Source organism: Drosophila bipectinata, chromosome XL (assembly GCF_030179905.1).
Source record: "Drosophila bipectinata strain 14024-0381.07 chromosome XL, DbipHiC1v2, whole genome shotgun sequence".
NCBI lineage: Eukaryota > Metazoa > Arthropoda > Insecta > Diptera > Drosophilidae > Drosophila > Drosophila bipectinata.
Genome location: NC_091734.1, coordinates 20,918,113 through 20,935,456, shown reverse-complemented (window position 1 = coordinate 20,935,456; position 17,344 = coordinate 20,918,113). Strand labels below are relative to the sequence as shown.

The 17,344-nt window shown below is 40.5% G+C and overlaps 1 protein-coding gene across 6 annotated transcripts in view; it reads left to right on the top strand.

Annotated features, from left to right (window-relative positions):
* The window catches only part of dpr18 (defective proboscis extension response 18), a 338,738-nt gene that overhangs the window by 95,909 nt on the left and 225,485 nt on the right, over positions 1-17,344 (top strand). For 5 of the 6 annotated variants that reach the window (XM_043211392.2, XM_043211390.2, XM_043211389.2 and 2 more), the window contains exon 2: positions 11,306-11,655. In XM_043211392.2, the coding sequence (XP_043067327.1) occupies positions 11,511-11,655 (145 nt within the window). In that variant the 5' untranslated portion in view covers positions 11,306-11,510. The remainder of the gene's footprint in view (positions 1-11,305; positions 11,656-17,344) is intronic. The other variant, XM_070278540.1, reaches the window with a different exon arrangement.

Genomic DNA, 17,344 nt, shown 5'->3' with positions numbered 1-17,344 from the left:
CTAGTGAGGGGGTCGCCAGGGCTGAGCCACCGCTTCAGTTATGTGTGCGAGCTCGTCAAACTGCGCTGTTACCTTGCCAAGTAGAGACAATGTTAGGGGTGCGTGGGGACTGAGCCTCCGCTATGTCAAACAAAGAAAAATAAAAACAACGAAGTGCCATAGAATGCATGCGCGCTGCAATAATAACCAAGAGTGCGCAGGTAATACCAAGAATTTTTCAATTACAATAGAAACATATAAAAGCTGGATTAATTGCACACAAATATATGAATTATTTTCGGTAGGAAATTAAATTTGGAGCTAGCGGTTATTTTTTCCCCTGGTTAAACATTTTTTTAATTCCGCAACTATTTATTCACAAAAAAAGAAATGCAAACAATGTGGGAAACTAAATGTCCCGAAATGGCTTATATAAAATTATATACAAATAAAATAGCCATATAAAATTGAATATGTTAATAGTATTAAAACGTCAATAAATTATTGAGAGTTAATTAATTTATATGAATTGTTAGTGGCGCTGCAGATTTTCTCTGGCAGTGTGAGAGACAATATTTTACTTTGTTTTTTTTTTTGGTGTGAAAAACCCAAGACAGACGTCGAAAATTTGAGATTTAATTCGAATTAGTTATATTAGGGTGTTAGGGTAATGTATCTTATTATCCCTCGCTGCAGTCGGTGACGTTACAGGTGCGGATGTCCCTAGCGGTTGCCGAGGAGGTTGATTCTCCTTGTGGTACGATGATTGAGTCCCTGGCGGTTGCTGAGGGAGATTCCTTGTATGACAGGAATTATGGTGGGAGCACTGGCTCCGTTATCACGGCCCATGAGACGCGGTGAGCAATTCCATAAAATGAATTTATATTTCGGCAGTGCCGGATATAGATACTTCTTTATTGAGTAAGCTAGAATACAAACTTAAACTTAAAGCTAACAAAAATGGATCTCATACCGGCCACGCAAATATGCAGTGTTCGCCGGCTATGTATGGGCATCCGGCCAGATGCTGTGTCAGCAGTTTGGCCAGAGCGAGCTCTTAAATAATTGCACATTTCAGTTGCGCTGTTAACTTCAGTTAACTGATACATGAGCGACAACACGGCGCTTAGGCTTAGATACTTTTGTGTATAAACCAATAATCAGATAATAAAGAGCAGTAGAAGAGCATACATTGCGATCCACATTAAAACCACCCTAACTAATGGGATAGGTAAAGGATTTACGTAAAAGGATTTCTATAGGATTTACATTATGTTACGTCTATTACTCAATCACGTAATTTGGGCGCCAGGTGTAACATACTGTTTTCTACTTTCCGCTCGCAACAATTTGCCGCGGCTATCTCACAGATTTTGTAGGTTTATTCCACTGAATTTATAGTTCCACGTCATTGCCCGAGCGCAGAAACAGATTACAATAAACGTTATAAAACCTTTACTTAAAGGCTTCTTGAAACCAACTACAAATCGTTCCTTAATGAAATACACTTCGGATCCCTACTGCTCCCTAGAAACATCAGTAGAATCCCCACAACACGAGACACTCCAACCCTTCTACCACCACTACCTCTACCTCCATCCACTAGTCCCTTTCAGCACAGACTATTATACTCCCAGGGAAAAAGTAAATAACCCTTTCAGCACCATCATTCCCAAAAGGGAAAAATAAACAGATGGCACAAAATTAGAAAAAAAAGTAGGAGGAGGAACATACTCCGAATAACTAGCCATCAAAGTTTCTTTCACACTTTCTGATCGCTGCATCGTATTTCAGGTTGCGGTTATGGCAATTAAGGAAGCACTAAAACACCTCAAATACCAACAGTGAGATAAAGATTTTCAGTGGCAGCCAAGCCTTACTCTGTGTGAGCGACACATACATACTTGTGCGTAAACTGTGGCGGTAACCACGCCACGACAGATATACATAAGCTGCCCAGTCAGAATAGAAAAAAAATAAAAAACAAAAGCCGAGGCCTAGACTCCCGACAACCAATCATCCAGCACGCGCTTCGCGTGGATTCATTCCAGCTGAAGCCTTAAGATCGAATATATTGTATGCTGATATAGCTCGACCCAAAGAGAGTCCAGCAAGGACTGGCTCAACTCTGCAGACTGACGCAAGCTCTCCTTCCGACCCTAGGCTCAGCCATAAGTTTTCAGCGATAGATATTGCCATCTAATTCATTAATTCAAAACTGGACACTCTATTTAAGCTGATGCAGGAAAACGCAGAGTCCAACAAGGCTTTCAGAGAGCTAGTCCAGGCTCTTATTGCGCGATTGCCGAAATAATTCAACCATCACTAAACATCGGATTGTGGAACGCTCGTGGACTAGTCGGAGTATCTGAAGAGCTTCGATTATTCCTCAGCGCTCATAACATAGACATAATGCTTGCCACAGAAACACACATGCGCGCTGGTCAGCACATCTACTTGCCAGGCTATCTCATATACCATGCCTATCACCGCAGTGGCAACAGCCGAGGTGGCTCTGCAGTTATTATAAAAGATTCCCTAAGTCACATCCCCCTGCCCTCCGCCTCTAGCAATGACAGACATATAGCGAGCGTCCAATTACAGACTTCGGAAGCCAATGTCACATTAGTGGCGACTTATTTACCTCCATCAGAAACATGTGTTCAACCAGAATTTGAATCCTTGCTGGCCGGATTTGGAAGTAAGATCATTGCTGGCGGTAATTATAACGCCAAAAATGACTGGCGCTTGATTTTTACATTATTAATGGATAGGCTATAGACAGGCTACAAGTATGAAAACTCCATGAACTATCCTCGGATCACACTCCTATCATGCCATACTGCATGCAACACCTGAGAGAAAACCACAGCGCTCGCGATTCCTTGCCAGAGGTGCTAATATAAACGCTTTCAAAGTCCACCTTGAACAACTGAACGAGGTCAACATACAAGTCCAGGAACCTTCTGACATTGACAATGCCATCAGCCTTTTCATGCGCATGAACCAGGCTGCTGTGATAGCTGCACCCAGCAAATCATCAACATACAGAGACTTCTAGACATCCCAAGCTACCACCCAGAATTGGTGCGCTCCTCAATCTAAAGCGAAGAGTAAGAAGAGAATATTCAAGAACGGAAGACGTCCGAATCCATCAGATATATAATCTGCTGGCTAACTGTCTGAGCGAGGCGCTCGCCCGAAGAAAACAAGAATCTATAGACAGATTTTTGGAAAATCTGGACAAAGATGTTAGTTCTAACTACTCGCTGTGGCGTATCACAAAACGGAATAAGGCACAGCCCACCCCAAGATCAGCCATAAGAAATCCCTCAGGTGGTTGGTGCCGAACGAGCCTAGAGAAAGCTGAAGTGTTTGCTAACAACCCTGAGCAACGCTTCAAGCCTTACGAATACTAACCTGAAGTATTTTTACCATCCCTGGGAAAAATCATGTAAAGGCTGATCCTAAACAAGATTTCCTAGACAATTCCATCAGCCTTTTCATGCGCATGATAAACCAGGCTGCTGAGATAGCTGCACCCAGCAACCATCAACATACAGAAACATCTATACATCCGCAGCTACCACCCAGAATTGGTGCGCTCCTCAATCTAAAGCGAAAAGTAAGAAAAGAATATTCAAGAAAGGGAGACGTCCGAATCCATCAGATATATAATCGGCTGGCTAACTCTCTAAGTAAGGCGCTCGCCAGAAGAAAACAAGCATCTGTCGGGTCAAGCAGCAAGCAACTAATTTAAACACAACAATTACTTAGTAACGGATGTTTTGCTGGTCGCAAGCCGATTCTTTTTCGGCCGCTCGGCTTTGCTACTTCGGCGTTTATAGTTAGCGAGCATCCGCTCAGCCTATTCTGCAAGGTTGGCGCCACTCTCGTTCGTCTTCTTACTGCGCTCGCATCCTAAATTGGATTTCAAATATTGTTCATAAATCCTAATTTCATATGCGGCCTGAATAAAGTTTATAACGTTGAAATTAAGTAAATTCTGATTTTTTATTTACGGCATCGAAAACGCTCGATGACCAAACAGCATCCATAGACAGATTTTTGAAAAATCTAGACACAGATGCTAGTTCTAACTACTCGGTGTGGCGTATCACAAAACGGTATAAGGCTCAGCCCACCCCAAAATCAGCCATAAGAAATCCCTCAGGTGGCTGGTGCCGTACGAGCCTAGAGAAAGCTGAAGTGATTGCTAAAAACCTTGAGCAACGCTTCAAGCCTTACGAATACTCGCCTGAAAGTATACGTCGACAAGTTCTAGAAGAGTTTCTAGAATCTCCATTCCAAATGAGTCTGGCTGCTAACCCTGTCTCACTGACAGAAGTGAAAGACCTTGTAGGTAAACTCTCGCCAAAGAAAACTCCTGGTGAAGACCTTTTGGACAACAGGACGATCCGACTTTTACCGGATCAAGCCTTGCAATTCCTGGTGGCGTTGTTCAACAGCATACTAACTGTTGGATACTTTCCGAAAGTTTGGAAATCGGCAAACATACATATGATTCCAAAACCAGGAAAATCGCCAACTGACGTGGACTCATATAGGCCCATTAGTCTTTTACCATCCCTGGGAAAAATCATGAAAAGGCTGATCCTGAACAGGCTTCTTACTCTTGAGAATGTCACCAGTGCGATCCCGGAATTCCAGTTCGGCTTTCGTCTTTAACATGGAACTCCTGAGCAATCGCACAGAGTTGTTAACTTTGCCTTAGAAGCCTTTGAGAAGAAGGAGTATGCAGTTGCTGACTTCCTTGACATTCAGCAGGCTTTCGACAGAGTATGGCGCCTTGGGCTGCTGTATAAAGCCAAACGCCTTCTTACGCCACAGCTGTTCCAGCTCGTGAAAAGTTTCCTGGAAGAACGCACATTTCACGTATCTGCTGATGGATACAAGTCGTCCACCAAACCGATCTCTGCTGGTGTTCCCCAAGGTAACGTCCTCGGCCCTACTCTATACTCAATCTATGCTTCAGATATGCCTACAAAAACGCCGATCACTGAAGTGAATGAGCAAGACGTGCTAATTGCGACCTACGCTGATGACACTGCTGTCCTGACCAAAATCAGTAGTATCTTGGAAGCCATTTTTGCATTGCGGGAGTATCTGAAAGCATTTCACCAATGGGCCACGAACTGGAACATTCGTGCAAACGCAGAAAAATGTGCCAATGTAACGTTTACCAATTGCCGAAGTACCTGCCCAGGAGTCAACTTCAACGATAGTCCAATCAGAGCCCTTCCTGCATACAAGTACCTCGGTGTCACCTTGGACAAAAAACTCACATTTGGCAGGCAAATTACCTGTATCCAAAACTCGTTTAGGACTAAAGTGGCTCGGATGTCCTGGCTCCTCATACCACGCAACAAGTTCGCACTTGGATGTAAGGTGCAGATATACAAGTCCATATTAGCGCCAAGTCTTTTCTACGGACTGCAGGTTTATGGTATCGCTGCAAAAACCAACCTGAACAAAATCCGGGTTTTGCAAGCAAAAACTCTTCGAAGGATCTCTGGAGCTCCATGGTTTATGCGAACCAGAGACATCGAACGAGATATCAACGTGCCTAAAATCGGAGATAAGCTGCAGGAACTTTCCCGTAAATACATGGAACGACTAAATGAGCACCCCAACAGCCTAGCTAAAAAACTTGGTACCGCTGCTATCAGGAACGCTGATAGCCAAGAGAAGACTGAAAAGACACCACCCTCAAGACCTACCAAACCGGATCTTGACCTAGCCATTTCGTCATCCTCGATATAAACATAAATAAAAATAAAATATAATAAAAAACCATTTAATCACATTTTGCCCTAAGTAAAGCTTCGACTGAGTATTGTTAAAAATTGTAAAACCCGATTAGAATAAGCTGCCAATTGAGTAGCAGTGCGCTAATCTTAGGAATAAAATTTCCAGTATGGCTGAAGTTCGAAGTAGCCAAACGCCGTTTTTTGTCGCTCGAGAGAAGATAATCTCGAGATCCGAATTTAAAGAAAATGTATGTGGAATTTATGGAAGAATACGAATCCTTAGGTCATGTGTCCCCTACAAGCAATGATGTTCTTGCTACTCCACACTACGTCATACCCCATCAGTGTGTCTTACGGCCTCAAAGCTCATCGACAAAATTTCGAGTCGTGTTTAACGCGTCGTGTAAGACATCAACACATAAGTTCCTTAACGATCTGTTGATGGTTGGTCCTACTATCCAAGAAAAGTTATATTCAATTCTTCTTAGGTTCCGGCTGAACCGATTCGCTCTGATAGCCGACATAAAGAAGATGTATCGCCAAGTAATGGCAAATTAAGCCGATAAGCGATACCAGTTGATAGTGTGAAGAAAAGACCCATCAGAGTCCTTGAAACTGTGCAAGCTCAACACCGTTACATATGGCACTGCACCAGCCCCACTCCTGGCCATAAGGTGTTTGAAGAGGTTGAGTGAATCTGTGAAAAATACATTCCCTCGAGCTGCCAAAGTTATCGGGCCCGACTTTTACGTCGACGTCCCACGTGGGAACGTATCATCCCAGATGATAGCACGTGGCGGAATGTACCAACTAAACATTGTAAGCAACAAACAAACAACCACGAGTATTTGTGAGTCTTTTGCGACAGCGCATATGGGTCGTAAATGCGCAGGAAGTCTAGAGTCAGATAGTACGGTCATGCATACCCTTCTTTAAATGCAAGCCTCAACTGATGACTTAAATAATGGGAGATTAACCCTTAGATAGATTTCGTGCTCTCCGCCCATTCTCCATATGTGGTGTTGATTTTTGTGGCCCTATTCATACGACATTGAAAATTTGTGCTAGGTCACCCTATAAGTCCTACATTGCCTTATTGGTTTGTTTTGCGTCCAAAGCAGTTCATTTAGAAATAGTTTCCGACCTTTCAACTTTCCTTTTTGTTGGCTTTTAAAAGGTTCGTTGGGCGACGAGGATGTCCGCAGATCGTGCACAACGCGACGAACTTCGTCGGAGCGAGTCGCCACTTCGCGGAGCTTCGTCGGAGGATCAAGACGAGGTCGACACAGTTACGCAATACGCATAAAAAAAAGAGGCATATTTGCGTTCATACCGCCGCGGGCTCTTCACATGGGCGGACTTTGGGACGCAGGTGTGAAGTCTTCCAAGCACCTACTCCTGCGAGCGGTAGGGAACGCCAAGTGGACCGCGGAGGAGCTGCAGACCGTCATCGTTGGAGTCGAGGCCGTCCTGAACTCACTACCCCTGGGGGCTCTGAGTCAGGACCCAAGCGACGGCGTGTCGCTTACTCCCGGGCACCTGTTGACAGGCTCATCGCCCCACCAGCACCGCGGATCCCGGACCAGCAGGGTCTAACGTGCTTGCGGCGATGGTGGCTTGTCTGGTCAAGCAAATGTTTTGGCAGCGATGGTCCCGGGAGTACGCGGTTGAAGTGGTTGAACCAGGAGGACGACATTCGGACGGGCGAGCTGGTCCTGATCGCAGAGGATCACCAGCCGCCACAACAGTGGCTCACAGGAAGGGTAGGAGCAACGCACGCCGGCGCGGACGAAAGGGTCAGGGTCGCCGTCGTCAGGCAGCTGCCAGTGGGTTGAAGCCGGGTGGAGGCCTTCAACGGGGCCGGTGTTAACGGATTCATCGCATATAATTAGATTTGAAATTATTTGAAGTTGTTTTATTTTGAATTGTATTTTGTAGTTGTAAGTCTCTAAATTTACTCTAAGGTAGCTTAGGGCGGAGCGGGAGCGAAAACTCATATTCGCTCTTGTGCGAATTCGCCCCGCTTCGCCGCAATAGATAAGTTAGGCTTAAGATGAGAGAAAAGTATATTCGGAATTATAACGTTGAAGAGGACAGATCGTTTTTTCGTTTTCCGCCACTTTTAAATATTCAGAAGCCACCCTTTTTTGTTATATTTTTTATAGTGTGAGATAAACAAATCTCATTCAGATGTCTCCTTCACTGCGCTGCGCACTTTTTACCAAAATTATAAGGGTAACAAGAAAGGAAAGCTAACTTCGGGCGGAGCCGAAGTTTATATACCCTTGCAGTTAAAACCGGATATATATCGCAAACATCGGATATAGTTGGCCGATCCTTACCTGAATAGGAATATATAATCCAATTTATTACAATACAAAATCTAAAAAAAGTCCCAAACTTCTATCTTCGAAAATACGAAAGTTGATATTTCTACCAAATACCATTTCCGATCGTTCAGTTATATGGCAGCTATAGAATATAGTCGGCCGATCCTTATGAAATTTGGCATGACGTAATGTTTTGCCAAAAATAGCTCTCATGTCAAATTTGAACTCTCTAACTCTAAAAACACAAAAGTTATACCATTTCCGATCAATCAGTTATATGGCAGCTATAGGATATAGTCAGCCGATCCGGGCCGTTCCGACTTATATACTGCGTGCAAAGAAAAGAAGGGTGTGTGCAAAGTTTCAAGACGATAGCTTTAAAACTGAGAGACTAGTTCGCGTAGAAACAGACAGACGGACAGACAGACGGACAGACGGACATGCTCATATCAACTCAGGAGGTGATCCTGATCAAGAATATATATACTTTATAGGGTCGGAGATGTCTCCTTCACTGCGTTGCACACTTTTGACCAAAATTATAATACCCTCTGCAAGTGTATAATAATAAGGGCAAGGCTATAAAAATAAAACCATTTTAATAATCACCATTTAAGGATGTAGTCTCATGTGTGAGGTTGAAAAATCGATTTTTTTCACATATTTCGAAAGTTTATTAAGAATGTACTGTTGAAGTTTCAAATAAAAATATCAAATAATGACAGAGATACAGCCCATAATCGAGAGCGTGCCTACACCGAATAGTATGAGTTACTCGGTAGCGTCTAAACTTTAAACGCGTGTTTCTCGGAACGACATTTTAGTGTGCGGCGCAGGTGATTCACAAAATTCTATGGTACCGATCTAGCTGAAATTTGGATATGTTTTTCTAAAAAGTGACACCTCTATCCCGTAATAGAATCATTTATTTTTAATGATTAGTAAATTGCAACGATCGCATTATTATACCCTTGCAGAGGGTATTATAATTTTGTCCAAAAGTGTGCAACGCAGTGAAGGAGACATCTCCGACCCTATAAAGTATATATGTTCTTGATCAGGATCACCTCCTGAGTTGATATGAGCATGTCCGTCTGTCCGTCTGACCGTCTGTCCGTCTGTCTGTTTCTACGCAAACTAGTCTCTCAGTTTTGAAGCTATTGACTTAAAACTTTGCATACACCCTTCTTTCCTTTGCACGCAGTATATAAGTCGGAACGGCCGGGATCGGCCGACTTTAACCTATAGCTGCCATATAACTGATTGATCGGAAATGGTATAACTTTGGTGTTTTTAGAGTTAGAGACTTCAAATTTTTATTTGATTTATTTGATTTTTATTTGAATTTTTAATTTTATTTTTGGCAACACATTACGACATGCCAAATTTCATAAGGATCGGCCGACTATATCTTATAGCTGCCATATAACTGAACGATCGGAAATGACCCAACTTTCGTTTTTTTGAAGATAGAAATTTAATACAGATTCTATTTTTGGTCAGTTGATCCAAAGTACCAAATTTCATAAGGATCGGCCGACTATATCCTATAGCTGCCATATAACTGAACGATCGGAAATGACCCAACTTTTGTGTTTTTGAAGATAGAAAGCTGGAACTTGGTACAGATTAAATTTTGATCCATCCTACCAAATTTCATAAGGATCGGCCAACTATATCCGATGTTTGCGATATATATCCGGTTTTAGCTGCAAGGGTATATAAACTTCGGCTCCGCCCGAAGTTAGCTTTCCTTTCTTGTTAGATTTTTTATTGTAATTAATTGGTTTTATTATGATGTAATCATAAGGATCGGCCAACTATATCCAATGTTTGCGATATATATCCGGTTTTAGCTGCAAGGGTATATCAACTTCGGCTCTGCCCCAAGTTAGCTTTGCTTTCTTGTTTTTAATTACAACAAATTTTTTTTTAAATAACCTCTTAAAGTAGGCCGGAACATAAACATCCTTAAAAACCACCAAAGTTATGGAATTTCCGATTAATCAGTTTTATGGAAGCTATACATCAAGTCGGCAGATCCTTGTAAAATTTGTAAGGTCAGATCAGTTGGCTTTAAACAGAACAGTTGGCCTATAGAAAGTTTCTCCATCTATCTTATTTAAGAAAAACCCAAAAGGTATGGCATTTCCGATCAATCAGTAATATGGCATCTATAAAATATAGACGGTCGATCCCTTTGAAAATTGGTAAAATGAAGATTGGTTGGTCTTATTTTAAAACAAATAGAAATCTTATCTCCCAAACGTAACAAACACCAAAGGTATCGCATTTCCGATACATCAGTTTTATGGCAGTTATAAAATAACTCGGCTGATCCCGGCAGTTCGGACTTATATACTGCGTGCAAAGGAAAAAAAATTTGTAAAAAGTTGATAGTTTTTAAGCTGAGAGACTATGTAGCATATAAAAAATATTATTTTTTGTATTATTTTATGTATTAAAGACAAAATAATAATTATTCTTAGCTATAAGACTATAGCTATATAGACTGGCGATCGTTATGAAAGTTGATATGTCGGATCAACTAACCAAAAATAGAATTTGTACGAAGTTCAAACTTTCTGTCTGTCCGCCTGTCTGTCTGTTTCTACGCGAACTAGTCTCTCAGTTTAATAGCTCTCGACTTAAAACTTTGCACACACCCTTCTTTAGCTGCCAACTGATTGATCGGAAATGGTATAACATGATGTTTTTAAAGCTAGAACTTTTAGAGTTAGAGTCGGGATTTTCTATGTATATTTGGTAAATCAATATGACACACCAAATTTCATTGGGGTCGGCCGACTTTATCCTTTAGCTGTCTCAACTTTGGTGTTTTTAAAGAAGGTAAGAACTTTACACAGATTCTTTTTTTTACCAATTGATCAGAATAGGTCGACCATATCCTACAGCTGCCATATAACTGATCGATCGGAAATGGTATTTGGTAAATATACCAACTTTGGTATTTTTGGAGATAAAAGCTTAGCAATTTTTTTAAATTTTTTATTATAATAAATTGATTTGATTATGAAATTGTATTGGTCAACTTTATGCGTATGTTTCGATATATTCGATTTAAGCCGCAAGGGTATATCATCTTTGGCTACGCCAAAAATTAGCTTTTCTTTCTTGTTTTTGGAAATTTTTGTATATTCTGTAATAATAAAAAATTGTTCTCTATTTTCATTAAAATAATTTATTGATATACATTTTTTTTAGTAGGCGATAGGATCATTGATAAGAAAACTGCCAGGCCTTAGTAGAACTACCGAAAATATCTAGTCATCGAACTATCAGAGCGTACTATGACCATATGAACGACTACATGATCGTAAAAAATAACTTCTTTTATTAAATAAAAATTATGCATTTACACACCTGCCAAACTCTTTCCGAAAACTCGAACAAAGGATGAGGCGTACAGATGAATAGCGTATCATCAAAATTGGCACTTAACGTGGCGCAGACCCGACTTCTAGCGCCCTATTTACAAAGAAGCCTTAAACTCTTGCGGATTTGCGTAGCTTTTGTGGTTATTGGATCTCCTTTTCATCCTTCATTTGCATTGGGTAAGTCGTACAATAAATATGGAATAAAAAAACGAAAAATGGCGAAAAAACTTCGGCAGCAGTCGAAGAATACGCTTGCATATTTCATAACACTATTTCCCTGTTCTTTTGTACTTTTTTTATCGACAACCCAAGTCAATTAATGTAAGGGGAAATGCTAGCTGATGCTCTAACTGACGCACAAGCCATTTCAATTTCTGAAAAACCGGGAAAAAAAAAAAAAATGGAATATCCATATTATAAGCATTGATCAGTCCGTCAAAGAATTGTCTGCGAAGAAAAATTTGTGGCTTTTTCAAGCTAGAAAGTAAGGCTAATTTGAAGGCTCCAAATTAGTTTCAAGGTGGGTGGGAGCACCAGCAAGCCAATACATGCCGTGAGAGTGCGGAGATCCTCTGTGCTGGAATTCGATTCTTCAATAAAAATGAGAATGAATGAGAATGAATTCCCGAGAAATATCGGTTTTGAATATTTTCATTAATTGTCGCAACCTGTAATCGAAGTATCAAGAGCACGACACTAAATCGGATCGGATTAACCGAACCTTTTCGTAGCTGGAAAGAGCTGCCGTTTCTTCCCCGCTTTTAACCCTATTGTCCAATAGAAGAAAAGGATAACTAAAAGTTCATCCCACTTAGTTTTTGCATCGGAAAGAGCTATGAAAAACTGTGGTAGCCCCAATTGGCGAATCATTTCTATAACCTTTTTTTCTCAGTCTCCCAATGAGCTGGTGCAGACCGTAAGCCTTTAAGGATATGGTAGCCATAATCATGTTGCACAAGTTTGTCAACAAATGACTTATCCCGCAAATCACCAGCGGTAACCGCTCCTGACTTTTTGCGTAAAGCAATTAAAATCAAATTTTGTATACGCTGCATTTTGTAAAATTTATACATGTATAAAACATTGGGAACTATAGCGCAACGATGGTCGTAAAATCAGATTTGAGATCTGGCTTTTTCGCATGAGTTGTATTTTCTTTAAATGTTTCATGGCCTCCGGGATTTAAATTTTCTTTGAGCTCTGCAGTATTTTGTGAGTGGTGTTGCTGGTGAAGAAGTTGCTCTACTGCTTCGCGATCGGATTCATCCGCAATGAAAGGAATTTCATTAATTCCTTGAAGTTCTTTTACCATGAGTTCTTCTTCGTGATTCGTTCATTGAAATGTTGTGCTTTTTGTTGAGCTTGGTATTCACTATGTTCCGTACAGTTTCAAAGACCCGAGCGGGTAGTTTAAGTCATGAAATTGTGTGCGTACTCTAGTCTCCTTTTTTAATGGACTTGGATGACATGGGTAGAGTCGAAAGAGCGCGGAAGCGCAGTCACAATATCTGGAACTGAAATTGGAAAGTTCACTGCCGAGGGAAATAACCCTCATAAAAAGAATTCTCGTGAGATAAGGCGTTTTTCGCGGCAGGTGAGTCCATTCAAGCACTCAGGAATTTTCGGGAAGTCGAAACCATTAGAAAGGCAGAGTGATTGCAGTTTTCCAAGAGAGAATGCACGACGACAAGTGTGGCAAAAATTATATTTACCGGACGGACTAGGAAATTTTCTTCACAAATTAAAAGCGTTGCAAAAGTTTAGGAGAGGAAGTTAAGATGAGATAGCCAAGATGTATAATCCACTTACCTGCGAACGGAACCATGTTCCTCAACAGCAAATACTAATTTCCGGTAGTCCTTCCTTTATGTTTCTGTGATAAAGATCCTTCGCTGATACTCGAATCCTACTTCGCTGTTGCTGTCGTTCCTGTTCCAGTTCGTCCTCTAGCTCTCGGTGCCTGTCTTCCGTATTCCTTCGACGCTGTCGGTGTTCTCCAGTGTTCTTTTCCTGTTCCCTTGCACATTTTTCTGGATCCTCGCAATGAGCAGCTCGCGCTACGGCGTCCCGAATCCGCTCTTGATTTGAAATTCGGGATTGGTCCTCCGAGAGGCATGATCAGCAGTATTTTGCACCTGCTCTTGTCTCCGCTCCTCGGAGTCCTCTCGACGAATAGCACGAGCTGTGGCATCCCGAACCCGTTCCGGATTTCGGTACTCTAGGATAGTCCTGCGCGTCGCATGGTCAGCAGTATTTTGCACCGGCTCTCGTCGCCGCTCTTCCAGGTCATCTTGGCTGGCCGCGTGTGCCTCCATGCCCCTAATCCGTTCGGGATTTCGGTGCTCTGGATAATCCCTTCAAGTAGAATGGTCAGCAGTGTTTTGTAACTGCTATCGTCGCCGCTCCTCGGAGTCTTCTTGACGAATCGCCCGTGCTTCCATGTCCCGAATCCTCTGACGACGATCAAAATGCGATTCTGCGTCCCGAATCCGCCCTGTGGAACGTATTTCTGGATTAACCCTCCGGAAAGAATGGTCAGCAGTGATTTGCAATTGCTTTCGTCGCCGTTCCTCCGGGTTCTCCCGTTGGTTTGCATTTTCTTTCATGTCCCGAATCCTCTCTGGAACACGGAATTTAAGATCCAAACTCCGATCAGCATGTGCTGCAGTATCCCGAAGTCGCTCTAGATTGCGGATCTATTCGGTGCGTCTCCCCTGAGCCCGTGCTTCCTGTTCCTGTTTCCTATTTCCACCGCATTTTGTTGGTAGCGGGCTCTGCTACGGTTTAAAGAAGTTTGGCGGCCTTGCTTCTGAGATGTGCGTGAAACACGTGAAAAATTTTTTGCGTGCTGTTTGAAAAATTTAAATTAAATTGAGAAAATGGAAATAGGAAATTTACGAAGGATTAAATTCCTCTTTAATAAATTTTATATTAAGGGACGCTTTTAGGAGAATAGACTTAACAAAATATATTTTTAACAATTATTTTATATATTTTTTAAACTAGTACTAGTACCAGTGCACTGCACTATGGTCCAGAACCCGTTTTTTTTTTGGCATAAAGTCGAAAAATTGAGCTACAGGGTTCAAACTTTGCAGAATTTATTTTTATGGCATTAAAAATTTCTATACAAAAACTTGGGTCAGTGCGACCACGCCCACGCCTGCCGCCCCTGCAAACTGATTAAGAATAAATATATATTATTTCCTGTTCTATTCATTTACTTACTTATTTTTTAAATGCAATTTTCTTCTTCATCCAATTCAATATTCAATTCAATATTATAATTATCCAGATCGTCGTCAGAATCGCACTGCAGATCATTCTCATTTTCTGCTGTGAACGGAAGGTCCAAAAGACTTAATATCTCTTTTGAGAAAGGTTTCTTTTTATTTTTTTTTTCTCTTTCCCTTAGAGATACACTCGATAATAATGGATCCGAGGAATCTATAGCTCTGTGAAATATATCTCTCATAGTATTGAGACGACTATTTTTCCTTGAATGCGACAATCTATCTTTTTTGTATATTTTGTTGCGAGCTTCAGAAGCATTTTCGCCTAAGCATCCTAGTGGAACTAAGCTCGAATTATTAATCTGGTAACCATGAACCAATATTTTATGAATTGTTGGTGACATCGGATACCAAGGGTAGCTTCGCAAATATAATAAAAAAGTTGTTTCACAAAATGAGCGAAATTTTTCCGAATTTATATAATGATTGGAAGAAATGGCGATTTCTCAGATGCAAATTTTCTTTTTAATCTTGTACCCGCATTCGTGTAAGATAAGGTTGGACGTCCCATCTGCTGTGGTGTTTTGCAGGATTCATCAATAGTAATTGATATTTATACCCTTGCAGAGGGTATTATAATTTTGTCCAAAAGTGTGCAACGCAGTGAAGGAGACATCTCCGACCCTATAAAGTATATATATTCTTGATCAGGATCACCTCCTGAGTTGATATGAGCATGTCCGTCTGTCCGTCTGTCTGTCTGTCCGTCTGTCTGTTTCTACGCAAACTAGTCTCTCAGTTTTAAAGCTATCGTCTTGAAACTTTGCACACACCCTTCTTTCCTTTGCACGCAGTATATAAGTCGGAACGGCCCGGATCGGCCGACTATATCCTATAGCTGCCATATAACTGATTGATCGGAAATGGTATAACTTTGGTACTTTTAAAGTTAGAGAGTTCAAATTTTAGGTGAGAGCTATTTTTAATAATACAAAATAATACGACATGCCAAATTTCATAAGGATCGGCCGACTATATCCTATAGCTGCCATATAACTGAACAATCGGAAATGACCCAACTTTCGTGTTTTTGAAGATAGAAAACTGGAATTTAGTACAGACTCTATTTTTGGTCAGTTGATCCAACCTACCAAATTTCATTAGGATCGGCCGACTATATCCTATAGCTGCCATATAACTGAACGATCGGAAATGGTATTTGGTAGAAATATCAACTTTCGTATTTTTGAAGATAGAAGTTTGGGACTTTTTTTAGATTTTGTATTGTAATAAATTGGAGTATATATTCCTATTCCCATAAGGATCGGCCAACTATATCCGATGTTTGCGATATATATCCGGTTTTAACTGCAAGGGTATATAAACTTCGGCTCCGCCCGAAGTTAGCTTTCCTTTCTTGTTTTGATTCCAACCATACAGTATGCTTAGACATGAACCGTTCAAGCATGTAGTTATATTTGAGAAGCCGTTTATGAATATAAATATTAAAATTACTCATTTTTTTGTCAATTTCCTTTATCGTATTCGATTCCAAAGCGTTTTTATTAATTTTTGTGTATATCCAATCAGATACACATTGAATTTTGCGATTGCCGCTGCGCCATATTTCAAAAAGTTCGCTGTGAGTAAACTCAAACGTGCCTATAAATTACCAAAATGCGAGAAAAGGGGGACGAACGGGGATGAGTTTTTGGTTTGTGGCTAAAGACAACACTCACAAGTACATTCTGGACCAATTAGTTGCTGTCAGCATGGAGCAGCTCATTAGTTATATTCCACGAAACACGGAGAACGCATGTTAGTTTTCTAAAAACATACACATAAATTGGACATTACACAACACTAAATACGTAAAACTACACATAAAATAACAATATACATTAAATAGTGCATACCTTGAGGATTATTTTAGTTTAATTTTTCGGACTAAATTAAACCGTGTGACACCACTCAAAACAAGTAAATATTTTGGCGCGAATTTCTATTCGGAAATCAGCTGATCGCAATCGCACTTTTAAAAGCTCACAATAAGCTTTGGTGGCACATTTAAAGCTTTTCATTAACATTTTTATAATGTATGAAGAATTTACTTTAAGATAAAAATAAGAAACCAACGATATATTGACATAAAAAAATCGACTTTATGCCAAAAAAAACGGGTTCTGGACCATAGTGCACTGGTAAAAAATTAAAACTGGCACTCTTTAATTTTAACACTGGCAAAAAATACTTTTCACGCACTTTAAAATAACTGAATTTCAACAGGCAGAGTAACGTCATCACTCGATAAAATTTTTTGAAGACTGTTCTACAGATTAGTGGTATTTTCAATATATAGGCAAGTTGGGTAATATTAAAAAAAATCGTATAACATTAAGGGGTAAAGTTACACAGTTTTATCCTTTTTCTCAAGGCAATAACATTTCAGGATCATTTTATATACCTGTTACGAATATTTACAACCAAAATTTGAGGAATAATATTATTTCGATTCAACCAATCAGAAAAAAGGTAATAATAGCTATTTTAAAATTACTCAGTCCCTATATAAATTGCATTCATACCTCCACTACGTGAAACGCAATTAAAAACTCTTGCACGTGTTCATTCAA